This window comes from Phocoena sinus, chromosome 3 (genome assembly GCF_008692025.1).
Source record: "Phocoena sinus isolate mPhoSin1 chromosome 3, mPhoSin1.pri, whole genome shotgun sequence".
NCBI lineage: Eukaryota > Metazoa > Chordata > Mammalia > Artiodactyla > Phocoenidae > Phocoena > Phocoena sinus.
In genome coordinates, this window is record NC_045765.1 from 13,896,959 (window position 1) to 13,920,644 (window position 23,686).

Here is a 23,686-nt window from a genome sequence, read left to right on the forward strand (position 1 = left end):
ACAGCTGTGCAGGGGCGGGCCGACGCGTCCGCTGGACCAACTGGAGGCCAGCGTGGGGTAGAGGCAGCTGGACCACCGTTGGAACCAGGGCCTGGTGAAGGTGCTGCCAGGTCTCTCGGAGCCAGACCGAGGGGAGGGTCGCGCGCTCCAGGGCGGGGAGCCACAAGAGGGGGGCTGGCGACAGGTGCTCCCGAGGCTTCCTTGGGCCGCGGCGACCGCCCGCGCCTCCCTCCTAACCCCAGGCACGGCACTGCCTGTCCCCCCCCCCCTTCCGCTTCCGGGCCCACCTGACCCGCCATATTAGTTCTGACTCCGCCCCTCCGTCTCATTGGCCCGTACCCAGGCCGACTGGCGGCTCAATGGTCCAACTCTCGCACCCAAGTCATCCAGGCCAAGCCTCGGGCCTTCTTCGCCCAACGTTAGGCCCGTCTTCTCTAGGCTCCACCCTCATTCCCACCCTCCTAAGCCACGCCCCTAACCCATACCACGCTCCTAGGCCTAGTTGGGCCCGCCTTTCCAGCTGGTAGGCCGTACCTACCCTGCATTGCCCCGCCCCTTTGCTCTAGGCTCCGCCCATTTCACCCACTGCGCCCCCTGTCTCCCGTTCTTGCAGGACCTGAGCTCCCTCTAGACTTTAGACCCCACCCACACACCCAACTCGGGAGTCCTACCAGGCCCCGTCCCTTTCTTAAGTCCCGCCTAAGCCTTTCTAGGTCCCGCCCACAGCCCTAGCCCCTAGCATCCCTTCTCCCCAAGGCTCCACCCCAACCACACGATCCTGGTCCTCGCAGGCTCCACCCCCGCACCTCAAGCCTTGCTCCCTGTCACTGTCACGCCTGGGTGTTTACCTAGCCCTTAGGTGAGTCATTCGCGGTGGCGGTTTCGGTCTGAGCCGCCCGCCTCTTCTCTCGGTGTGTTCCTCAAACCCCGACAGCACCGGGGAGCCCCAGACCAAAGGCGGCGGGGTCCCCAGCCCGGATCCCGCCTCGCTGCTGCTGCCCGCGTCCGCCGCCCATACACCCCAGACGGCATCGCGGTCGTCCCAGGACGCGACGACATGCCCGAGCTGGTGGTGACGGCGCTGCTGGCGCCGTCGCGCCTCACTCTGAAGCTGCTTCGTGCCTTCATGTGGAGCCTCGTGTTCTCGGCGGCGCTGGTGGCCGCAGCTGTCTATGGCTGCATCGCCCTCACGCACGTGCTGTGCTGGCCCCGACGCGGCTGCTGCGGGTGCCCCCGGCGTACCCCACCCGCCTGCTTGAGCGACCCCACGCTGGGCGAGCACTGCTTCCTGACTCTCAGGGTGAGCATGCGGGGGCGCCACCGGGGTTTCGAGGATCGAAGAGCCTGTTGTGGGGACGGTGCGGGGGTGGCAAACGGTTGAATACAAGTCTTGGTGCGCACGTGGCCTGGGGGAAGAGGGGTGTTCAAGCCCGGGGAAGAGGAGATTCCCAAGTCTCAGACTGTGCCTTCCCCCAGAGTTCGGGCCTGCGTCTGCACTATGTCTCCGCTGGACAGGGCAACGGGCCCCTCATGCTGTTTCTGCATGGCTTCCCGGAGAACTGGTATGTCTGAGGCCCAGAGACCAGGGACCCACAGGGCTAGGGGGAGGTGAAGCCCGGACCACCAGGGCACCAAGGAGGCAGGGACAAGGGCTGGGCAGACTGGGGGTGCAAAGTATATAGGGTCTAGATAGGGCGCTCGGGGACAGGGGTCTACATGAAGACAGGTGGGGACAGGAGGCCCTGAAGGGATGGGATGAAGAAGTATCCATGTTGAGGCTGCCCTGGATCCATGGCACAGCCCACCTGCTGCGGTTCCCTTCTGGGAAGTTCAGGGCAGGAAGGTGGGGTGGCCCAGGGCCCCTGCTGGGCGTAGGGCAGAGGTGTATTCTGGGGACCTTGACTCAACCTCCCTCCCTGGACCACCCGGCAGGTTCTCCTGGCGCTACCAGCTCCGGGAGTTCCAGAGCCGCTTCCATGTGGTGGCTGTGGACCTGCGGGGATACGGCTCCTCTGATGCACCAAGGAATGTGGACTGTTACACCATCGACCTGCTGATGGCAGACATCCAGGATGTCATTCTGGGCCTGGGTGGGGATGTGCCCCCATCCCAGCCCTGGTGTCCGTCACCCCTGCCTCACCTCTTCCTGGCATCTCACTTACACTAGTTCCTCTGACCCCCCCCCCCCACCAGGTTATTCCAAGTGCATCCTTGTGGCCCATGACTGGGGTGCACTCCTAGCCTGGAATTTCTCCATCTACTACCCATCCCTGGTGGAGCGGATGGCAGTGGTCAGCGCTGCCCCCATGTCGGTGTACCAAGGTGTGTAGGGGAGTCCGGGATGCTGGGATGTGCCTGTGTGAAGGGGTGTGTGTCTGTGCCGGCACTTCTTTGTCCACCAGTCAACACTGCAGGGGCTGGGGACACAGCGGTGAACCTGGGTCTCTTCCCCCGTGGTGCTCCCAATCTACAATCAGTGACAATACAGTGCTCATAGTTTTGTGAGCACTTACAGGTTACAATTGCTTTGACAAGGAGCCTGCATAGAGTAACCTACACAGGCATCCTGAGCTATGAAAGCGTTATTATCCCCATGGTCCAGATGGGGAAGCAGAGGAGAGAGAGGTTAATTTGCTTTCTTCTGGCAGGAAAGACATAGATAGCTAAGCAACTACAATAGCATGAGATGCCATCTCTGGCTACCCACTGTCCATCACATCATCTGATTTGAATTCCCAGAGTTGTAGTCATAGCTGTATGATCTCTCTTTCTCTTTCTTTCTTTTTCTTTCTTTTTTTGGTGGTGTTCTTTTCTGTCTCCGTCTCCAGCTTCCTGAGGGCAAGGGAGTTTTGTCTCTTCCATTCACTGCTGTGTCTCCAGAGTCTAGAACAGGGCCTGGTACACAGTAGGTGCTCAATAAGTGTTTGCTGAATGAAGCAGGGGAAATGCATCCAGGCCTGGGCGGGGGAAGCATGTCAGTGGCTCTGGGGGCTCCCGGGAGCTGTGGAGGAAAGTGCCCCCATTCTGTGGGTACAGTGACCACTTGTCAGAGAGGCAAGCTGGTGCCTGGGCCAAGAGGAGAGTCCAGTGTCCTCACAGGCTCAGGCCAGTAGCAGTGGCATTCCTGAGTGTTGGCATATCTGTGTGCATGACCTGGGTATGGGTAGAGTGCAGAGGTGTGGGGCCACCCGAGGGCCAGGCCTCATGCCTGCCTTCCCCTCCCCCCAGACTACTCTTTGCACCACATGGGCCAGTTCTTCCGTTCCAACTACATGTTCCTGTTCCAGCTTCCCTGGCTTCCCGAGAAGTTGCTGTCCATGTCTGACTTCCAGGTGCAGTAGGGTGAAGGCCCAGGGCTGGGTGGAGGGTTGTGGGTGGGACTGAAGGCAGCGTCCTGCTGTGTGCCCAGATCCTGAAGACCACCCTCACCCACCACAAGAGGGGCATCCCACATTTGACCCCCAACGAGCTCGAGGCCTTCCTTTATGGCTTCTCACAGCCTGGTGGCCTCACTGGGCCCCTCAACTACTACCGAAACCTCTTCAGGTAAGGCCAGACCCAGGGCAGAAGCTCAGGAGAGTTCTGGGGGTGCGGGTGGAGGCAGTCGTCTTTCTGCCTGTCTGTCTGTCTGTATCACAGGACCTTCCCCCTGGAGCCCCAGGAGCTGGCCACACCCACCCTGCTGCTGTGGGGGGAGAAGGACCCCTATTTTGAGCAGGGGCTGGTGGGGGCCATCAGCAGCCGTTTTGTGCCAGGCCGGCTGGAAGCCCACATCCTGCCAGGCGTGGGGCACTGGATCCCCCAGAGCAACCCTGAGGAAATGCACCAGTACATGTGGGCCTTCTTGCAAGACTTGCTGGACTAGCGGCGCTCACTCACTGGCTTGCAGGCACCCGGGCGTTCTCACAGTGTATTTACACGGGTGAACCTCTGATGCACGCAGGTGTGAGGCTCCTAGATTGCACACAAGTGCATCTGTGGGTGCCCTCAGGCACACCATCCCCATATGCTCACACACAGTCATGAGTGTATGCATGTGTGAGCAAGCACTTTGACCCCAGGAACCAGGTACGCCTCTCTGTGGAGCCAGATGCTGAGTGTCCCATCTCTCCCCTCCATGAGGCCCCACTCTTCTCACCAAAGGCAGTGCCCAGAGTTGCATAGACCATGAACTCTGACCTGGCTTCCACCTCCAGTCTGAGTCTTCAGCTAAATACTGCTCTGTCCAATATAGTACTGGTAGCCACGGCTGGTTATGTCAATTTAAATGCCAATTAATTAAAATTAAATACGATGAAAAATTCAGTTCCTCAGTCACACTAGCCATATTTCAAGGGCTGAATTGAATCAGAGTAGAAAGTTCTATTGGACAGTGCTGATGAGGGTATTCCTAGCTTAAGAGTAGGGGGCTGGCTCCTGACACCTCACCAAGGGAGGACCATCATGGGCAGGCAGGTGGATGTCCAGACTCCTCTCCAGCCAGGCCCTGGGCAGCGCCCATGATCTCCCTCCTGGTCATGACTCCAGGCCTTATGAGGTCAAGTTCTCTCGCCACTGCCTGGGAAAGATCCCTGGAAAAACAGCTCTTGGCTCTGTTAGGATATGTGAGATTCTGGACTCAGCACAGGAAGGGACCAGCTCCCTGAATAGCCATCTGGGGTCTGAGGCCTGTCTCTCCAGTTCCCGGAATCTTCTGTTCCAAATTAACCATAGTTGCTGCTGATTCTTTCTGGGGACTCCTGGCTCCAGCCTCCAAGTGAGGGCCATACAAGCCGAAGGTGAACCACCCAGCCCCAGGCTGGTCACAGCAGTAACTTCTATCTCCCTAGCGTTTTCCTGGCCTCTGGGAACACTGTCATGACTTGCAGCAGCGTGATAAATCAGTCTGGGGACCCAGCAGACCTCAGAAATACATTCTCTTATCTCTGGGATGGGCCTGCCTGGCCAAAGCCTGCCTGCTGGTCACCCGCTCTGTCCTCCCTTGTCCCCAGTAACATCCTTTCACTCATCGTATGTGTCAGGAGCTGTTCTAGGCCCTAGGGATAGGGTGCGAACAAGGACACAGCCCCCATTCTGGAATTAACTGAGAAGAGGCAGAGAGAGCCATGCAGGTGTGTGACAGGGCTCAGGAAAGACTTCCCTACCTGGGGTACAGACCTTTCAGGGAGTGGGAAGCAGTAAATAGGAAGGTCAGAGGCTGGAATAAGCTTGGGCTACTGGAGTTAACAGCGTGGAGATTAGTGCCTGCTGCAGCAGAGCGAGAGCGGGAGGCGTGTGGAAGAAGAGGCCACAGTCAGACCGCCAGGGGCTTCGAAGAGTTTGGATTTGATTCTCAAGGGAAGCCAGGGAGGGTTTTCAGCAGGGAAGGGACATGGTTTGCATTTTGAGAAGCTCCTTGTAGCGGCTGAACAGTCCCACGCAAGAGCGAGAGTGAGGAGACAGGCTCAGGGCTGCGCACAGCTTCAGGACCGGACGGTCCAACAGCCCCGACAAGAGCCGGGACCCCCAGGGCCCTACCCATCCCGCCCCCCGCCAGGGTGGGAGCAGTGCCCCTCTGGGGCCGGGGAGATGGGCGAGAGGAGGAGGGAACCCGGGACCTCAGCTTGGGGCGAAGGTTTGGGGCGAGGAGGCCTGCGTGCAGGATGAGGACCGTGTGTCCAGGGGGGGCGGTGGGTCTGGTGACCGTTGCCAGGGTGACGGGGAAAGGGCTGATGGTTAACCGGAATGGGTAGCAGTTGTCTGGGTGACCGAAGAGGCCCAGGAGAGGGCTGACGGGAGGCCTCGGACAGTTGCCGGGGTGACAGGGTCCGCTGACGGTTGCCAGGGTAACGAGAAGGCGCCGTCTTCCTCCTCCGCTGCTGCAGGCGGGAGAAAGGCGGTGTGGTGGGGGGGGGGGGGGAGAAAAGCGATCGCGTTGATTGGGCAGAGTCCTGGAAAGTGAGCCAATAGCGACTAGTGGCTCGGCCGAAACCCGCCTCTCCCAGCCTGAGCCAATCCGGGAGCGTCTTTCTTAGAGCCAGGGGCTCAGAGACCTCATCACTTCATGAAGGAGCTGGCCCCCGGAGGGTTTGGACTCTGTCTAAGGCCCCTTCCAGGCTCAAGCCTCTCCCTCTCCCTCTCCCTTCTCTGAGGTCCCGCCTCCAGATCACCTTACATCCTTTACTCACTCATCATTCATTCATCCGCTCACCCACTCATTTACCTGTCCTCGCTACCAGCTGTAATCCGTGGCCCCGCACCAGAGGAGGGATGGGGGAGACAAAGCCGGGCAGACTCTCCCAGGCCTGAGTGGAATGCGGGCCGGGGGGTGAGGGGTGGGGCACCTACCTGGAGGAGGGCAGGGAAGGCCTTAGAGCTGACTCCTGCAAGAATGTGCTCCAATCCACAGAAGCCTCCCATGCACGGGTGGTTTAGCATTTCTGTGAGACTGGGAGGAATGTTTGGGATAGGAAGACATGGGATCGCAAAGGGCTTCGAATGCCAGGCCAGGAGCTTGCTCCCAGTGTGGTGGGGACCGCAGGGGAGGGTCCCAGACAGATCTGTGTGTCTGGAATATTACTTCGGGGTTGGTGAGGGGGCAGGACCAGGGACGGAAGATTGAAGATGGGGAGGCCTGGAAGGAGGATGGGCATGGTCCAGGCAGTAGAGGACGAGGTCTAAGTCCAGGCACTTGGGGGAGGAGCAGATATGCAGGGAAAGCCAGAAGCAGGTTTGGGGCATGTTCAGCCTGAGGGGGCTGGACCCCTGAGGCAGGGACCTAGAAGCACCTTTGTCTTTAATGGGTTAAAGACAAAGATGACCGAGCAAGCATCCATGTACCGTGGGGTAGAAGGGCACTGAAGCTGGGAGAGAGAATGAAGTCTCCCCAGAAGAAAGTGGAGAACAAGACTGGAGACTGAGCCCTGGAGGCCCCCAACATCTAAGGGACAGGCAGAGGAGAGAAACCAAAGAGGTAGGAGGGGAAGCAGGTAAGCATGATGCCTCAGCGGGGGGGGGGGGGGGCGGGGAGGTCAGGAGGAGGGGTATAGCCCATGGTGTCAAAAGCTGCTGAGAGATTGAGAGGATTGAGCCATGCAGATCATGAGGGAGGAAACCTGAGAGTGGGGGCTGAGGACAGAGGGCTTGGATGCTCTGAATGTGGTTAAGCAGGGATGGGAGGGAAGAGTGGGGACCCCAGTCAGGATCCTGGAGGGAACAACTGGCACATTCAAATGGGACAATTTGAGGCAGGTTTGCTTCAGGGACCGTATACAGCAGGCAGGGTTTGGGGAAACCAACAGGGGTTAGTGCAGCACCCCCAGCGAGCACCCCTGAAGAGCCATTACCATCTCCGGATCCCCCTGACCTGACGGGGAAAGGGGAAGGAAGGATGTTAGCAGAACTCAGGGAGAGGTTTGTGTGGACTATGTGGACAGGGCCTCTGGTCAAGCAACACAGTCAGCCGAGGTGGTGACCCTACAGGGAAAGATACAGGAGAATTAATATCGTGTTCTCTCTTCCCCCCCACCCCCACTTCATCTTCTGCCAGTGCCTCCTATTGGCCAAACCCACCTGGAAGCCCGAGGACAAGGATGTCCGTTGATACAGTCTGTAGAGGTCAGCCTCTTGGGGCATAGAGCAGAGCGGAGAAGGGGAAGAACGGAGGGAGCAGTGCGGGGGTGGGGGGGAGATGCAGGGGAGAGAGAAAGGAGCTTGGGGAAGGGCTGTGTGTGTGTGAGATGAGCATTTGCTGCAGATTTCACTTTGTCACAGAAGAGACCTCAACCTCTGGCCACAGGAGGAGGTAATGAAAAGCCCTAGGAAGGTGCCCCCCTTCTCTGAAGCAGGAGGAAAGGTGGGAGGACAAGTGCCACACCTGCAGGAAGGAAGGAAGACGAGTTTCAGCAGCCAGGGAGGCAAGGAGGCAGTTAAAGGACATTGGAGTGTCATAGTTCAGAGGTGAGCTGGAGGAGGTGGGGTCCTGGGTAAGGCCATGGACGAGGAAGGCTGGAGTGGTCTGAGCCCAAAGCCCATGAGGCCAAGACCTCCATTGGATGTCCTGCCCAGTGGAGGGTCTTAAGGCAGGGAAACCACTGCCTCCACCCCAGAAGGGGTGGGGTATGGCCTCCCTGCTTCCCCTGCCCAGAGCGGCAGAACCAGTAGGTGCTTGATTACAGTTAAGTTCCCTTCTTTTCCTTCCCCTTTCTTCCACATTCAGCCCTCACATCCACTCCTCCTCCAGGAAGCCCCACCAGCCCCCATCCCTTCCTCTGACTGAGCTCTGATCTAACAGAGGCCAGACATGTCTGTGTCCAGACAGGGACATCTCAAAGGCTGGCTCTGAGCAAGGTTCGGGTCCCAGCTCCTGGGTCCTGCTCTTCCCCCGAGATGTGCTGGGTATATTCATTCATTCAACTGACAATTATTTTACCTACTATGTGCCAGGCTCTGTGCTAGACATTGGGGATTCAGTAGTCAGCAAGACAGAGGCCCACAGAGCTCAGAATGGCGTGGGAGCCAGGTAGGGTCACATGGAGTGGTCGGAGTTGAAACGGAAGAGGCCGTAGGAGCCAGAGGAGACCATGGGAAACTGCAGGGAAGGTTCCCTGGGAGAAGAAATGGCAGTGTTATTTTTTCCAGCCTCGATCACATCAACTTCCCCCTGCTAAAACCCTCCAGTGGTGTCCACTGTACTTTTCATACAACCCCAGACCCTTTGGCCCCTTGGAACTTGGCCCCCATCAGCTTCCCTGAGCTCCCTCCCCTTGCTCACTCTGCACTCAGCACCCTGGCCTCGTTGCTGTTCTTCTTTTCTACCCACCCCTTTCTCCTCTGGGCCTTTGCACTTGCTGTTCCCTCTGCCTGGAACACGCTTCCAGGCTGTTTGCCTCGCTGGCTTGTTCTCCTCCTTCAGATCTTAGTTCTAATGTCCCCTTGTCAGCGAGGCCTATCCTGACCCCCTAGAACTGAAATCTCTTCATCTCTCATGCACATTCTATAGTTCTTATTTGTTTGTCTTCTTGTTACTTGTTTGTCTCCCCTATCAGGGCAAAAACCTCTGTCTTTGTCACCTCTACCTATCATAGGGCCTGGCACCAAGTAGTTACTCAGTATACGTTTGTCAAATGACTGAATGAAGGTGAGAAGAGCTGGAGGGTCAGAGTGAGCCGTCAGGTGAATGGAGTCTCCCGAATATGAGAAAGGTGTTCCTGGCAGTGGGCACAGCCTGTGCAAAAACCGGGAAGCCTGGGAGACAGGGAAGGGGAACTGGCAAGGTGAGGAGGGTGTCACTCTGGGCAGCGGGGAGCCAGGGAGGCAGTGGCCTTGAGCCACTTGAGCATGAGAGAGCCCCAGGGAGGCAGTGGCCAGGATAGCTGGCTGGGTCTGCAGCCCACAAGCCCTGGGATCCAGCCTTCCCACTGTTGCCCAGGCCCCATACCCACCAGCTCTCTCTCCTGCTGGTTCTTGTTGGGCTCCCATGGCCCACTGCCTGGGTGTGACAGCCTGGCCCCAGCTTCCATGTGTAGAGGACAGGACTGTGGTCCCAAGAGGATAAGCCGAGGGCACGTTCTCAGGTTCCCGGTCAGTGGGCCTGGGCCCAGCAGCTGTGTCTTGGCTTGGCCCCAGGACCCGCATCCCTGGGGACTGAGCTCATTGAGGAGAAATGCAGTCCCTGGCCAAGGCAGCCGGCAGGGGCAGGGGAGACAGCTCAAGCCCACCCCTACCCCCACCAAGTTGGGAACTGGGCAGCTGTCTGCTGCAAAGCCGTGGGAATAATTGCTCTGACTGTCCTGTCCCTCAAGGATCCAAACACCTTGGGCTATTCCGGCCACTGTGGCTGGAGGGCAGCAGAAACCTGGAGAGGGGATGCTCACCTTCTGCCTTGCTGAGTGGGTGCCCTCAGAGTTTGGAGGCTTCAGAAAGGGACTGACACCAGTAGGGTATCTTCCTTTTGTCCCCACTCCCCCGATGCTGTACTCACCATTACTGCTCCCTCTCTGTCTCTGTCTGCCACAGACCAGGGGCCATTGGATCAACAGGGTAGCAGACTTTGGACTTCCTGCCTAGCAAAATGTGTGTCCAGGTTCTTGGTTGCTCCTTGTGACAGGGAGATCAGCACCTATTAGAGCATCTCTTCCAGCAGAAAGTCCTTTCTCAGATGGGTCAGGGGAGGAGCTAGCCCCCACTGCTGAAGACCCTATCTTTGCCCCCTGGACCCCTAGTCTCTGGACCCCCAGATCCCTAGAATGGTACTGAAGAGAGTGGTCTGGGCCCCCAATGGTGGCTCTTCTGGGCTAAGCATCCCAAGTCCTTCAGCCACTTCTGGAGTCACCAAACTCTCCCATGTTGCCCCCTCAGTGCCCACCTCATGCTGGGTGATGCCTGGCGCCTCGGGAGCCCCCAGTATAGAGGAGCAAAGAAAGAGCAGGATACAGACACCCCCAGCCCCCTGTGGACACGGCCGAGCGGTAGGGCAAGAGGGCACTAGGAGAGCTGGTGGTGGGGAGCAGAGAGGGCTTCCTGGAACTGGAATCTTGAAGAATAGGAGTTCATCAGGTACAGGAATGGAGGACGGATAGGCATGCTAGAAAGAGGGACCAGCATGGAGAAAACAGTGGCATGTGCAGGAAGTAGTAGAGCATTCCCCGTAACTAGAAGGAAATGCATTTTTATTTATTTATTTTTGGCCACGCTGCGTGGCATGTAGGATCTCAGTTCCCTGACCAGGGATTGAACCCGGGCCACGGCAGTGAAAGCCTGGAATCTGGGACTTCCCTGGTGGTCCAGTGGCTAAGACTCCAGGCTCCCACTGCAGGGGGCCCAGGTTCGATCCCTGGTCTGGGAACTAGATCCCACATGCCGCAACTAAGAGTCTGCATGCCACAGCAAAGATCTAGCACGCGGCAACGAAGATCCTGCGTGCCGCAACTAAGACCCGGCGCAGCCAAGTAAATAAATATTTTTTAAAAAGAAAGAAAGCAAGCCTGGAATCCTCACCACTAGGACACCGGGGGAACTCCTACGAAATGCATTTTTAAAGAGAACACATCTGCTGTGAGTTCCTGCTTGGGGAGGAAGCAATGCAAAAGGGTCCTTCTAACTAGCTGGGTGTCCCAGGCAGAAGGAACAACCTGAGCAAAGGCCATGAGAGTGCAGAGCCTGCTGGGTGAAGATGGAGTTTGCCTCAGTGTGATGACGAAGGGGACAGGAGGGGCTGGAGAGGGGCCGAAGGCTCTGAAAGCAGGGCTGGGGGGCTTGGATTTCCTCCTGGGGTGACGGGCATGGGAAGGACTTAGGCGGCACCTGCCCCATGGGCCTGTTGACTCAGCACGCTCACAGTGAGTAAGCCCTTCTTATTGTGCAACTCTTGTCCTTTTCTCTGCCCAGTCCCCACCCCCATTCCCATCCCTCTCACTCCACGTGGCCTGGAGTCACTCAGACTTGGGTTCAAATCTTAGCTCTTCCTCTAGAAAGCCTTCAGCAAGTCGCCATAAGATGGGCAGATACCCACCCCCATGGGGGCTGACCCATAAGATGGGTGGATAGCTCTCCTCCCAGATGGAGGTTGCACTCATAAGTTGAGAGTGACAGGACATCCTCAGTTCCTGTCCCCTGTGGCTGGGCTATCTGCCAGCCTCAGCAGGGCTGGGGGTCATCTCCCATACTGGGCCCGGTCAGTTGTGACTGTCTCCCACCTTGGTGCCCCATGCTTAGGCCCAGTGTTTAGCTGCCTCGTGGGCGACGCTCAGGCTCCTCGGTTTCAGCACCTCACCCCCAACCCATTCCTCCCTGCAGCCTCATCACCGAGCCAAATACTTACAGGTCAGCCTGGCCTCTTTCTCCTCCTCCTCAGGGCCAGCCCGACCCCTGAGCTGCCCACTCTCCCCTCCCTCCCGACTTGACTCTGCCCCCTCCTCTGGGTGCAGACCTGTCTCTGCTGGGATGTCTTTCTTCCAGTTCTGGGCTGAGCCCCTCTGAACCCTTCTCAGTGACGCCCTCCCTGGGGGAGGAAACTGTATCCCCAGCCTCTGGAACAAAGCCGGACATAGAGCTGGAGCTTTATATTTATTTGTTGAATAAATGAATGAATGAATAAGTAACCCCCCCTCCCCCAGCAGAGCCCTCACCGACCCCTCTGCATGCCCTCCCCAGATTCGTCCCTCCCTCTGGCCCAGCCCTAAGCCCACAGTGCTGGGGGTGTCTGTGTCTGGTTTTTTCTTCCCTAGACTGAGAGCTTCTCTAGGGCTGGGCATGGGGCCTTTCTGGGGCCCCCATTCTTGCCACAGGGACAGAGCCCACTGCAGGGTGGCTTTGCAGTATGACTGATTTTGGAGAAGACAGTTTGATCAAATTGAGCAAGACTGGCTGATTGGCAAAGTTGTGTAGGGTATGGGGTGGGGCTGGGGGGTGGGTTGGACTTTTGGGGTTCACACAGGGTAGTGAGGAGGAAGGGGTTGCTTTCAGGGAGGGCTGAGAGTAAGAAGGGTTGTGGGTGTTTGGTAGCACACATGAGGCTGCAAAAATCGCCCAAGGCTCAAGGTCTGGCTGGGCCTGAGTTTAGAGTTTGTGAGTGTTTCAGATTTTAAGTCCCCAGGAAGCTCTGTGCATGCCTCTGCATTTGTGCATCCTGGCTGTGTGTTCATGAGCCTTGCAGGACGTGCCTGGCTTCAGTTTCGGGGTGTCGGGGGTGGGGGAGTATCTGTGTTTGTGTCTTGGCTCTGTGTGTGTCTCCCGCTCTGGATGGCTGTTGCGGAGCAGGGGTGATGTTCAGGAGGCTGGGTGTGTCTGTCACGCTGGTTGGGCCCGCGTCTCACCGCATAGCTGGCCTGAATTTCCAAGAGGGTCTTCGGGTCCCAGGCTGTGTGGGTGGAGGGTGGGCAGGGACCCCGGGAGGCCAGGCTGGGGGCGGGGGAGCTCAGGGCTGGCCCCGGGGCGGAGCGAGCCGCCCAGGGCTGGGGGCGGGGCTGTCCGGCAGTCTCACTTCAGCGAAGTTGGCGGCGCGGAGGCTGGCCCCGGACGCGCCAGGAGCCCAGGGAAGGAGGGAGGAGGGAGGAGGGAGGAGGAAGGGTCGCGGCCGGCCGCCATGGGGCCGGGGCCCCGGGGCCGCCGCCGCCGTCGCCTGATGTCGCCGCCGCCACCCCTGCCGTCCGTGCGGACGCTGCCCTTATTGCTACTGCTAGCGGGGCCGGGGGCTGCAGGTGAGGGGCCGGGACCTGGCGGGCGGGATGGGGTGAGTGGGTGGGGGAAGGGTAAGAACGGAGTGCCAGGCCTCCCCGAGTCTGGGGCTGGCGGGCCTGGGAACCAAGGACCAGAGAGCGGAGACAGGGAGCGCAGGAGCCCGGGGACTGTGTGGCAGTCCCGGGGGTCAGGGACCCAGAATTGGGAGTGGGGGCGAGGCAGGACCCCAGAAGCCCGAGGAACTGGCGCCCAGGGGAGAGCTGAGCTGGGAATGAAGGGACACAGGAGCCCAGGACTGGGAGCTCGAGGTGCGGGGATCAAGATTGGCGCGGGGGCGTGGGTAACCAAGAATCTGGGGCTCTCTCACAACCTACGCCCGTCTGGAGTCCTGGGAAGGTCACGATTGGAACCCAAGTACCCCTACGTCGGGGACCCCTCACACAAAAGCCCCCCACCCTACTCCGAGCAGGGCTGGCCGGGCGGGGGGCGGGGAGGTGGCGCGAAGTTCTCGGAGCTCTAAACTCGGAGAAAACTTCCCAGGCCGGAGCGCGGCAAGACCCGGACCCGGACCCAGAGCTGGAGCTGGAGCCAGAGCTGCGCCCGCGCCCCTTCCCCCGCCCGCGGCCCCGCTCCCGCCCCTGGCTGCCAGGACCGGACGGCCCCGGGACCCCGTCCCCGCCTTGGGAAGGGAGGGGAGGGCAGGGGGCGCGAGCCCACGTGCTCCTCTCCGGCTCCGGCGCCCCCTCCCCGCAGCCCGAGCCCCTACCCAGCCTGCCGAGGGACCCCGCCCCTCCCCCTCCCCACTCTCCCCTCCCCCGCCCGGGACAATGGCCGCGCCGTCTAGACACCCCCTCCCCCCGGCCAGCCTCGCGCTTTCTTTGCCAGACAAAGCGGGACAGCGGCGGGGCCCGGGCCGGGGCTGCAGAGGTGCACCCCGTAAAGGGAGGCCTGGCCGGCAGGGAAGGGATGCGGGCCGAGTGGCCCTGGCCCTGGGTCTCTGGACCCTGACGTGGGGCTCAGCACTGGGAGGGGTGGGGGCTGCGGGAGGAAATGGGCCTCCCCAGCTCAGCCCCGGGGTCGATGGGGCAGGACCAGGCAGGAGCAGCCGCCCCCGCGAGGCCGGCGCACACCCACATGGCCTGTCACACATTCACAGGACACACAGTCTTGGGTCGCACATGCAGAGATGCGGACGTGCGCGTGCGCACACATGCACAGAGTACACCTGCAGAGGAATACACCCAGCTCACACAAGGCACAGACATTCACAGCTCACGTGTTCACACTCGCATGCACATACAGTGACACATGTTCACACATACCCTGCACCACCAGCCCAAGACCTCACACACACTGCCTGCACACACTCAGATGCACGTAGATGGAAGGACATGCCTACACCCAGCTCACACATGCAGACAGACGGGCCCATCCAACCCATACAAAGACACACCCAGGCACACAGAGGTCACACACAGACACACAGCTATATACCCAGATACATAGTTCACATACATGGACACACAAAAAGTTTCAGTCTATAAACCTCTACATCCATGCAGGTCACGCAAACACACATGTGGCTCACAGGGCCCACAGCTCAGCAGGGCCCACGGCTTGTGTCATGTGGCCCCCAGTGTGAGTTTGCAAACACCCACGGGCTCCTGTCTGGGTAATAGTGTCCTGTCTGCTTGTCCCTTGAGGAAGGGGACAGAAGCCCTGTTTGGTGCATTCCCATGTCCAGCTTAATTTGTTCTATGTCTCCCTTTTTTTTTTTTTTTTTTTTTTTTTTTTTTGGCGCTACGCGGGCCTCTCACTGTTGTGGCCTCTCCCGTTGCGGAGCACAGGCTCCAGACGCGCAGGCTCAGCGGCCATGGCTCACGGGCCCAGCCGCTCCGTGGCATGTGGGATCCTCCCGGTCCGGGGCACGAACCCGCGTCCGCTGCATCGGCAGGTGGACTCTCAACCACTGCGCCACCAGGGAAGCCCCTATCTCTCCCTTTTTATCTGTCTCTGTCCATCTCTATCTCCCTTTTTAATCTGTCTCTGTCTATCTCTATCTCCTTCTCTCTGCCTGCTTCTAGTTTCGTCTTTTATGTCTGTCTCTGTTTTTCTAATTTCCTCTTCCTCTCCCTTTCTCTCTCTCTCTCTCTCATACATGCACACACAGGCACACATGCACACAGCAGCCCCACACCTGCTGGCACACACAATTCTCCACTAGCTCACACCCCGCCACACCCCTGACCCATCTGACAGGACAGTTCGACTGTGCCACACCCCAGAGGGACACAGCCCTCAGGGATGGCGACGCTGGACAGGGCAGCCCACATCTTGTGCCGGCTGCCCCTCCCTTCAATACAAACCCTATCCCTGCAACACCCAATGCTGGAGGCACATGGAGTACATGCCTTGGCATCTCTCCCCAGACCTAGCACACAGGCCTGCCCAGCTGGAGTAGATGCCCAACATCAGTGGAAGGAAGACCCATATGCCCCTAGGACTCCCCGCCACTGCCCCCTCCACAACCCCAGGATCTGGGCACACAGTCCCAGACCTCCCTTCAACACTCAGCAGCACCCTCACTTCCTGCCTTAGCATCCCCCCACCCCCACCCCGCATTCTGGCAGCTTCTGAGTGCCCACATCTGGCATAAGTCGGCCCCTTCTCCTGCCCACCCCTGCCTTGTGGTTCCCAGGGCTCGAGCTGGCAGGGACAGCTGCAGCCCTAACAGCTGGGGCCAGGGTGGGGGGCCGTGGGAACTGTGGATGGGGGGCTCCCAGCACTCGCAGAGACGCCCCCAGCCTGGCGCAGCTGTTGCCTGGGGGAGGAAAGGAGGGAGTCTCACTCTGGGCTGGGGTTCCTGGGTGCCTTCCTGACACCCCCACCTTCCTTCACCCCTACCCAGCGCCCCCTTGCCTGGATGGAAGCCCGTGTGCGAATGGAGGTCGCTGCACCCAGCTGCCCTCTCGGGAGGCTGCCTGCCTGTGAGTGCCTGGCTCTGAGCCATGAGTGGGCCCTGTCCGGGGAGGCGGTCTGTCTTCTCCCCCTGCCTCTGTGTTCATCACAGAGGCTTCTACCACTTCCTACATGTGTGTGGCTTGGGCAACCCCTTGTTTCCCCACTGAATGCAGCAGAGTTAGGAGCAGAGGCTCTGGAGTCTGCCTGGCCTGGGTTCAAATCCCGTATCATGTTGCTGATGGCCTAAGACTTAAAACTCTTTAAGCCCCAGTGTCCCAGTCTTGAAAATGGGCCCACCAACGCCAACTTCACAGAATTCTCTGCTGCCTGAGGTCTTGTGTAAATCCCCTGATGGACAGGTAGTTACTCAATCAACAAATTTTCAGGCACTAGTGACAGTGGCTTGGTAGTAGTGGGCACAGCATCTGCACATTCCCACATCTCAAGATTTAGTGGTGGGGACACAAGAGCCCTGATCTGCCACTTTCTTGCTGTGTGACCTTGAGTGAGTCACTTCCCCTCCCTGAACCTCATTGATCTGTGACACAGGGTGCTTCTCCCTGGCTTGTGACCAGAAGGGGCCCCCAAAATGCAATGTTGGATAATGCAAGGAAAGACAGAGGATTGCGGGAGCAGGGCAGGGCCTGGGATATTGCTGAGCAGAGGCAGACAGAACTCAGTTTGAATTCTGGGCTCAAAGCAAGTGCTTTGAGCTATCTGTGCCTTAGTTTTTGCATCTGGAAAATGGGGCAATAATAGTTCCCTCCTTTATGGGGCTGACTGTAAAGACTGAGACCCTTCCTATGGTGAAATCAGCATGGTGTTGGGCATTCAGTAAATGCTTAATAAATGGGATTATCATTATTAATAATGGTAGGGACACAGGAAATAGGTGCCATAAGGTGGAACCTCTCAAGGTTATGGGGAAACGCTTGGTTCCTTTCTATAATATTATCATTAGTAAAAGCAGCTCACCCACTAGCCGTGGATCGATTCATTAATGTATCCATTTATTCAGCAACATGTGTGCCAGGTCCAAGCTGGGTGGTCTGGGTTGACATTAGAGCCCCTTTGAAGTTACACACGCACTTTGGAGCACCACTGTGGCTCACCTTGGTGGGGGTCTTAGCCTGGTTGAGCGGGTTCCTCGGGTTGGGACGGTGGGAGTCGGGGGTAAAGTGGGACCTTACCCAGAGCTACTCATCTGGGAGGCGGAGCCGCGTGGCCGGGCGCCTGCGTTTGGAGCTCCGCGCCTGGAATGCTGCCGACAGGTGAATGCGCCCGCGGCTGCCCCGCCCCCCGACAGGTGAATCACCGGCCCGCACGGCGGCCCGGAGCCCGGATCGCCCGGAGTGGAGAGAGCTCAGTCCCCAGACCTGGGCCGTGGGAAGCACTCCCCACGCCCCCCACCCCCAGTTTCCTTCAAGGTTCCAAATTCTCGTGTCCTTTCGGGGTCGCCCCAATCTGTCACCCCTCCATGGATCCCCCAACTCTCCCCTTCAAAGTAGGCTCTCAAATCCTTGTCTCTATCTCTTAGTGCTCGCCTCCCCAGCTAGTCCACCCCGCCAAGTCTGTGCTCCCCCCGCCACACACACACCCCAGCCCCCGCCCGTCTCCCGCAAAGCACAGGCGGTTGGGCGGGGCGCGGGCGAAGCTGGATCCAGCCAAACCGGTCGGCAGGGGCGCGGGGCGCAGAGCGTGGGAACCCGCCCGGGGCGCCGGGAGGGGGCCGCGCGGCCACGCCCTGCCTGACGTGGGCGGGGGGCGGTGCGCAGTTCTCGGCGCCCAGAGCAGCACTTCCTCTCCCGGCGAGCACTCTTGGCTGCCGTCCTTGGCCTGAGGGCCTTGGGAGAGGGCGCTTGGGAGCTGGGTTCTCCCCTTCTTACACCACCTGCACCCGGCCGTGCCCCGACTTGTTTCAGTGGGGGTGAGAGGATCTTGTGGGTGACGCTAAAGACTGAGTCAGCTACTTAAGTTTAGCCCCGAGCGACCTGCACAAGCCAGAGGAGGAACCGGCGCGAGGGGTGGGTAGCGTCGGGGGACGGGCCTGGACCCTCTTGTCTCTCCAAGCCCCTCCCTCTGACCCCACCGTCTGGAAGTTTCTGGTCTTAAGACCAACCCCCATATTTACCCGCACATTCAAGGTTGCCTTGGTGGGTTTGGAGGGGGCTGCAGGCTGAAGGACCTTCCTCCAAGAAGAGGGCGCCAGCGTTGGTGGCCACCTCCTCCTCGCAACGGAAGGAAGGGTTGTTATCTGCCCCCAGGAAAGGAGTTGAGGATTGGTGGGGGTTCTCTTGCCTATCCATGTGAGAGTCCATATTCGTGAATGAGGCTATGGGTTGGTACCTGAGTATTTGCCAGGGCAACACATCGTGTTGTTGTGTCCTTCTGTGTATCTGTGTATATTTTGGGGTCTGTCTGTGTGTGCCTGGGAATCTGAGACTTTGCATTTCCCGTTTCCTCTACTCTTCCCCACACAGCCCCATGACCCCCTCCCTCACTGTGAAAATGTATTTGCCTTTTCCCCACCCCCATCACTGTCCTCCTTATCCTGTGTCTTAGTTTCCTGTGGCTACTGTAACAAGTTACCACAAACTGGTTGAAACCGACAGAAATTTATTCTCGCAGTTCTGGAGGCCAGAAGTCTGAAATCAAGGTATTGGCAATCACAGCCTCTCCAACGGCTTTAGCGGAGAGTCCTTCCTTCCCTCTTCTAGCTTCTAGTACCTCCAGGTGTTCCTCCAGTCTCTTCACGTGGCCTTCTCTTTCTCTCAAATCTCCCTTTGCCTTTCACTTGTAAGTAAGGACAGTTGTCACTCAATTTTGGGCCCACCTGGATCATCCAGGGTGATCTCATCTTGACGTCCATCATTTAATTACATCACTAATTACATCTCTTTTTCCAAATAAGGTCACAGTCACAGGTACTGGGACATGGACCTAACTTTTCTGGGGCCACCACTCAACCCGCTACATCTTTCATGGCCCTCATGGCCCTCATGGCCCTCACCACCGCCCCACCCCGGCATGTTGTTTATTAATTCATTATTTGTATATCTTCTCTTTGCCGGACCTGGCTGTGAACATCAGGAAGGTAGGGACCACTTTAATTGTGTTTGCTGCTGTATTCCTCTTGCTAAGAACTTAGTAGGTGCTCAGGGAATATTTGTTGCATGGATGAATGAGTATGTGTGTTTGTTTGCTTGTGTGTTTCTTGTCTTTCTTGTGCATATCTCTGTGTTTGGGGCCGTCCTGCCCTCACTTTCCCCACCGGGCCATTTCTGCCCACAGGTGCCCACCAGGCTGGGTGGGTGAACGGTGTCAGCTGGAAGACCCCTGCCATTCCGGCCCCTGTGCTGGCCATGGTGTCTGCCAGAGCTCGGTGGTGGCAGGCACCGCCCGGTTCTCCTGCCGCTGCCCCCGTGGCTTCCGAGGTAAGGGAGAGTCTGGAAGGGAGCCCGGGGCAGGCAAGGGTGTGGTCAGCCCCAGGCTCACCCTTTCTGGTTCCGTCCAGGCCCAGACTGCTCCCTGCCAGACCCCTGCCTCAGCAGCCCCTGTGCCCATGGTGCCCGCTGCTCGGTGGGGTCCGATGGCCGCTACGTCTGCTCCTGCCCACCCGGCTACCAGGGCCGCAGCTGCCGAAGCGACGTGGATGAGTGCCGGATGGGCGGACCCTGCCGCCATGGTGGCACCTGTCTCAACACACCTGGCTCCTTCCGCTGCCAGTGCCCAGCTGGCTACACAGGGCCACTGTGTGAGAGCCCCTTGGTGGCCTGTGCCCCCTCGCCGTGCCGTAACGGGGGCACCTGTAGACAGAGTGGCGACCTCACCTACGACTGTGCCTGCCTTCCTGGTGAGGGAGCTGTACCTAAGGGAGGCAGCAGAGGTGGGGGGACAGCAGGCCAGCCTGGCAATGACCATCCTTGCTTCCTCCTCCCATGCTAGGGTTCGAGGGCCAGAACTGTGAAGTGAATGTGGACGACTGTCCAGGGCACCGATGTCTAAATGGGGGGACGTGTGTGGACGGTGTCAACACCTACAACTGCCAGTGCCCTCCTGAGTGGACAGGTGAGCAGTGGGACTAGAGGGAAGACCTTGGGTCAGCATACACCAGGTGACTAGACTGGTGCATCTGTGTGCTACAGGCCAATTCTGTACGGAGGACGTGGACGAGTGTCAGCTCCAGCCCAACGCTTGCCACAATGGGGGCACTTGCTTCAACACGCTGGGTGGCCACAGCTGTGTGTGTGTCAATGGCTGGACAGGCGAGAGCTGCAGTCAGAATATTGATGACTGTGCCACGGCCGTGTGCTTCCATGGGGCCACCTGCCATGACCGTGTGGCCTCCTTCTACTGTGCCTGCCCCATGGGCAAAACTGGTGAGTGGCTGTTTTCCCTGTAGGCAGCAGGGAGCCATTGATGGTTCTTGAGTAGAGGCAAGGAGGGGGTCTGACTTGAGTATTAGAATGATTATGCTGGAAGCTAGCTAGATTTGGGGTGAAGGATAAGCCTGGGAGAGGCCTGGGAGGAGGCTGGCAAACAGTCCAGGGCAAAAACCATGGGAATTTAGAGCTAAACTGTGACTGAGAAAGAGAGGGGGAAAAAGTCCAAAGGGAAGTGGCAAAGGTCAGAGGAGGTGTTTGGGAGGGGGACTTGGAAATGGAGGGAAGGGTATGTCAGACGGAGGGGTACTGCAGAAGCAAAGACTTGATGGTAGGACCCTTTTATAATCAGAAAAAGAATCAGTAGATTTAAAAACAATATGTGGGGCTTCCCTGGTGGCACAGTGGTTGAGAGTCCGCCTGCCGATGCAGGGGACACGGGTTCGTGCCCCGGTCTGGGAAGATCCCACGTGCCGCGGAGCTGCTGGGCCCGTGAGCCATGGCCGCTGAGCCTGCGCGTCTGGAGCCTGTGCTCCGCAACGGGAGAGGCCACAACAGTGAGAGGCCCGCGTACCGCAAACAAACAAACAAACAAACAAAAAAACAATATGTGGATGTTTCCAACTTCAAATGGTTCAGAACAAAAGATAGATAAAGCTTATAATAGTTGAATCTATGTGGTGGGTATATGAATAAACTTTTTTGTATGTTTGAACTTTTCACAATAAATGATTGGGGAGAAATAGCTACTAAATACAATGCTGGTTAGTAAAAACAAAACACAAAACCATATTTGGGGGTGTGGGAGCTGTGGGCAGAGCTGGGGGGATATCTGCCCTTGACCTCTACCTACTCCTTCCCAGGACTTCTGTGTCATCTGGATGACGCCTGCGTCAGCAACCCCTGTCACGAGGATGCTATCTGCGACACGAACCCGGTGAACGGCAGGGCCATCTGCACCTGTCCACCTGGCTTCACAGGCGGGGCTTGTGACCAGGACGTGGATGAGTGTTCCATCGGTGAGGGGGCGCTGTCTGAGAGTAGGGAAGGAGGGGAGAGGCGGTGGTCAGCTGGCCACACCTACACCCTCTGTGACTCCTCCTGCAGGTGCCAACCCTTGTGAGCACCTGGGCCGGTGCGTGAACACACAGGGCTCATTCCTGTGCCAGTGCGGCCGTGGCTACACTGGTCCGCGTTGCGAGACCGATGTCAATGAGTGCCTCTCCGGCCCCTGCCGCAACCAGGCCACGTGCCTCGACCGTATAGGCCAGTTTACCTGCATCTGCATGGCAGGTGTGTGGTGGGCGTGGCTGGGGCGGGGCCTGAGGTGGGGAGGCGGGGTGAGAAAAGCCTCAGGCTGGGTGGGGGAGGGGAGGGAGCTGGGACTGTGAGGCTGAAGCCTGGGATGAGGTGGAGGCGGAGCCAGAGCAGAATCTTGTGCAAGGTTGCAGGCATGGTCAAGTGGAGCCGTTGAACCTCAGATGGGCTGGGAGTGGAGTCTGGACACTATGGGGTGGCAATGACATGAGGGCAGGACCACGGTCTGGAGTGATCAAGGTGGAGCCTGCAGACAGAAATGCACTGATGCCGGGGATGGGATTGAGGCTGGGCACAAGGCTGTGGTGGGCCCTGAGGCTGGGACCTAGGGACAAGACAGAGTCTGGGGACTGGAGAGGGCAAGGGCTGGTCTGAAGGCAAGGCCCATACGGAGTCTCATAAGCCTTGAACCAGTTAGGGCCACAGCTGAATGAAGGTCCAGCCTGAGTCTAAAAACTGAATGTAGGGTTGGGAGGCGGCAAGGCCAAGGCTTAGGGGAACTGTGTGTAAGTGGGAAGGGGGTACGTCCCCCGTTGCTCTCCCTTCAGACCAGAAGCTAACCCCCATTGCCCTAATCCCCTTCCCTCTACCCCCAGGCTTCACAGGCACTTATTGTGAGGTGGACATGGACGAGTGTCAGAGCAGCCCGTGTGTCAACGGCGGAGTCTGCAAGGACAGAGTCAATGGCTTCAGCTGCACCTGCCCCTCGGGTGAGGACTCTGGGCCAGGGAGCCTGAAAAAGACGAGTCTCTGAAGGGGCAAAGGCTCCAGGATGGGAGCTTATAAGACCGTTAGTGGTTACCTATCGTAACAGAAACCACCTTATGAAAAACATTGAAATTAATTTAAAACTAAGTAAATGGACTCCCCACCCAAACAAGGCAGCTCTGGTGAGAGGTGACTTCCCTGACCCTGTCTGGCCCTCTGTTCCTCCCACACCCCCCACTCCAGGCTTCAGCGGGGCTATGTGTCAGCTGGACGTGGATGAATGCGCCAGCACACCCTGCCGGAATGGAGCCAAGTGCGTGGACCAGCCGGATGGCTATGAGTGCCGCTGCGCAGAGGGTGAGGGAGGGCCAGTGACAAGTTGGCAAGAGTCTGGAGGCGGGGCTAGTGGGGGAAAGGGCCAATAATCACCTTGGGGAAAAGTTGGGGGCAGGGCTGCAGCAAGGCAGGACCTCAGCAGGGCCAATGAAAGAGCCAGGAGGCGGAGCCAATGATGGACACAAGCAGAGGTAAGGCTGGGGGTGAGGCCAAAGGGTCTAGCAGGATAGGTGTGCACTTAACTGGAGGGGTGGGGTCCGACCCCCTACATCCCCAGGCACCTCCCATGTGTCCCCATTTCCAGGGGAGGGCGAGGCAAATCAGGGCTGATAGTGTAAGGATTGGAAGCAGGGTCACGCTAGGGGTGGGATTTAACTGCGGTAGGGTCCTGGCCAGGGACGAGTCTTGGAGCTTGTAGCTGGATGGAATGGAGCTACATTCAGGGGCAGGGCCTGAACTGAGCCCGCCTCCTGTTGGCTCGATGGGCCGGGCCTGAGGTAGAGCTGAGCCAGAATTGGGCAGAAGCCACGGCTGTGGGCAGGACCTTGGCCAGTGGGCGGAGCCTGACCCTCTGTCCCCGCAGGCTTCGAGGGCACGGTGTGTGAGCACAACGTGGATGACTGCTCGCCAGACCCATGCCACCATGGGCGCTGTGTGGATGGCATCGCCAGTTTCTCGTGCGCCTGTGCCCCGGGCTACACCGGCACGCGCTGTGAAAGCCAGGTGGACGAGTGCCGAAGCCAACCCTGCCGCCATGGTGGCAAATGCCTAGACCTGGTGGACAAATACCTCTGCCGCTGCCCTCCCGGCACCACAGGTGGGGC

General features: G+C 58.7%; 2 protein-coding genes across 3 annotated transcripts in view; both read left to right on the top strand.

Moving 5' to 3' along the window:
* Positions 1-14: 14 nt before the first annotated feature.
* On the top strand, positions 15-4,305 carry EPHX3 (epoxide hydrolase 3). 2 transcript variants are annotated; one of them, XM_032629036.1, is made up of 8 exons: positions 15-110; positions 792-1,300; positions 1,477-1,562; positions 1,933-2,090; positions 2,194-2,322; positions 3,229-3,332; positions 3,410-3,546; positions 3,640-4,305. In XM_032629036.1, the coding sequence occupies exons 2-8, from the start codon at positions 1,058-1,060 to the stop codon at positions 3,863-3,865; spliced, it is 1,083 nt and encodes a 360-aa protein (XP_032484927.1). In that variant the 5' UTR covers positions 15-110; positions 792-1,057; the 3' UTR covers positions 3,866-4,305. The 2 variants fall into 2 exon arrangements, with proteins under 2 accessions (XP_032484927.1, XP_032484928.1); XM_032629037.1 differs by having other exon boundaries at positions 62-100.
* An 8,703-nt stretch (positions 4,306-13,008) lies between these two features.
* NOTCH3 (notch receptor 3) overlaps positions 13,009-23,686 on the top strand; it is a 33,678-nt gene continuing 23,000 nt past the window's right edge. The window contains exons 1-11 of the mRNA XM_032626111.1: positions 13,009-13,178; positions 16,067-16,145; positions 19,411-19,553; positions 19,634-19,972; positions 20,065-20,187; positions 20,265-20,498; positions 21,365-21,520; positions 21,609-21,794; positions 22,415-22,528; positions 22,770-22,883; positions 23,446-23,679. Of these exons, the coding sequence (XP_032482002.1) occupies positions 13,064-13,178; positions 16,067-16,145; positions 19,411-19,553; positions 19,634-19,972; positions 20,065-20,187; positions 20,265-20,498; positions 21,365-21,520; positions 21,609-21,794; positions 22,415-22,528; positions 22,770-22,883; positions 23,446-23,679 (1,837 nt within the window). The 5' untranslated portion in view covers positions 13,009-13,063. The remainder of the gene's footprint in view (positions 13,179-16,066; positions 16,146-19,410; positions 19,554-19,633; positions 19,973-20,064; positions 20,188-20,264; positions 20,499-21,364; positions 21,521-21,608; positions 21,795-22,414; positions 22,529-22,769; positions 22,884-23,445; positions 23,680-23,686) is intronic.

What these genes read in the sequence shown, in the direction of transcription:
- EPHX3 (XM_032629036.1), top strand. Translation starts at nt 1,058, where the DNA reads ATGCCCGAGCTGGTGGTGACGGCGCTGCTGGCGCCGTCGCGCCTCACT. An exon ending in CCCCATGTCGGTGTACCAAG is followed by an intron (nt 2,323 to 3,228) that starts GTGTGTAGGGGA and finishes CCCTCCCCCCAG; the next exon opens with ACTACTCTTTGCACCACATG. An exon ending in TACTACCGAAACCTCTTCAG is followed by an intron (nt 3,547 to 3,639) that starts GTAAGGCCAGAC and finishes TCTGTATCACAG; the next exon opens with GACCTTCCCCCTGGAGCCCC.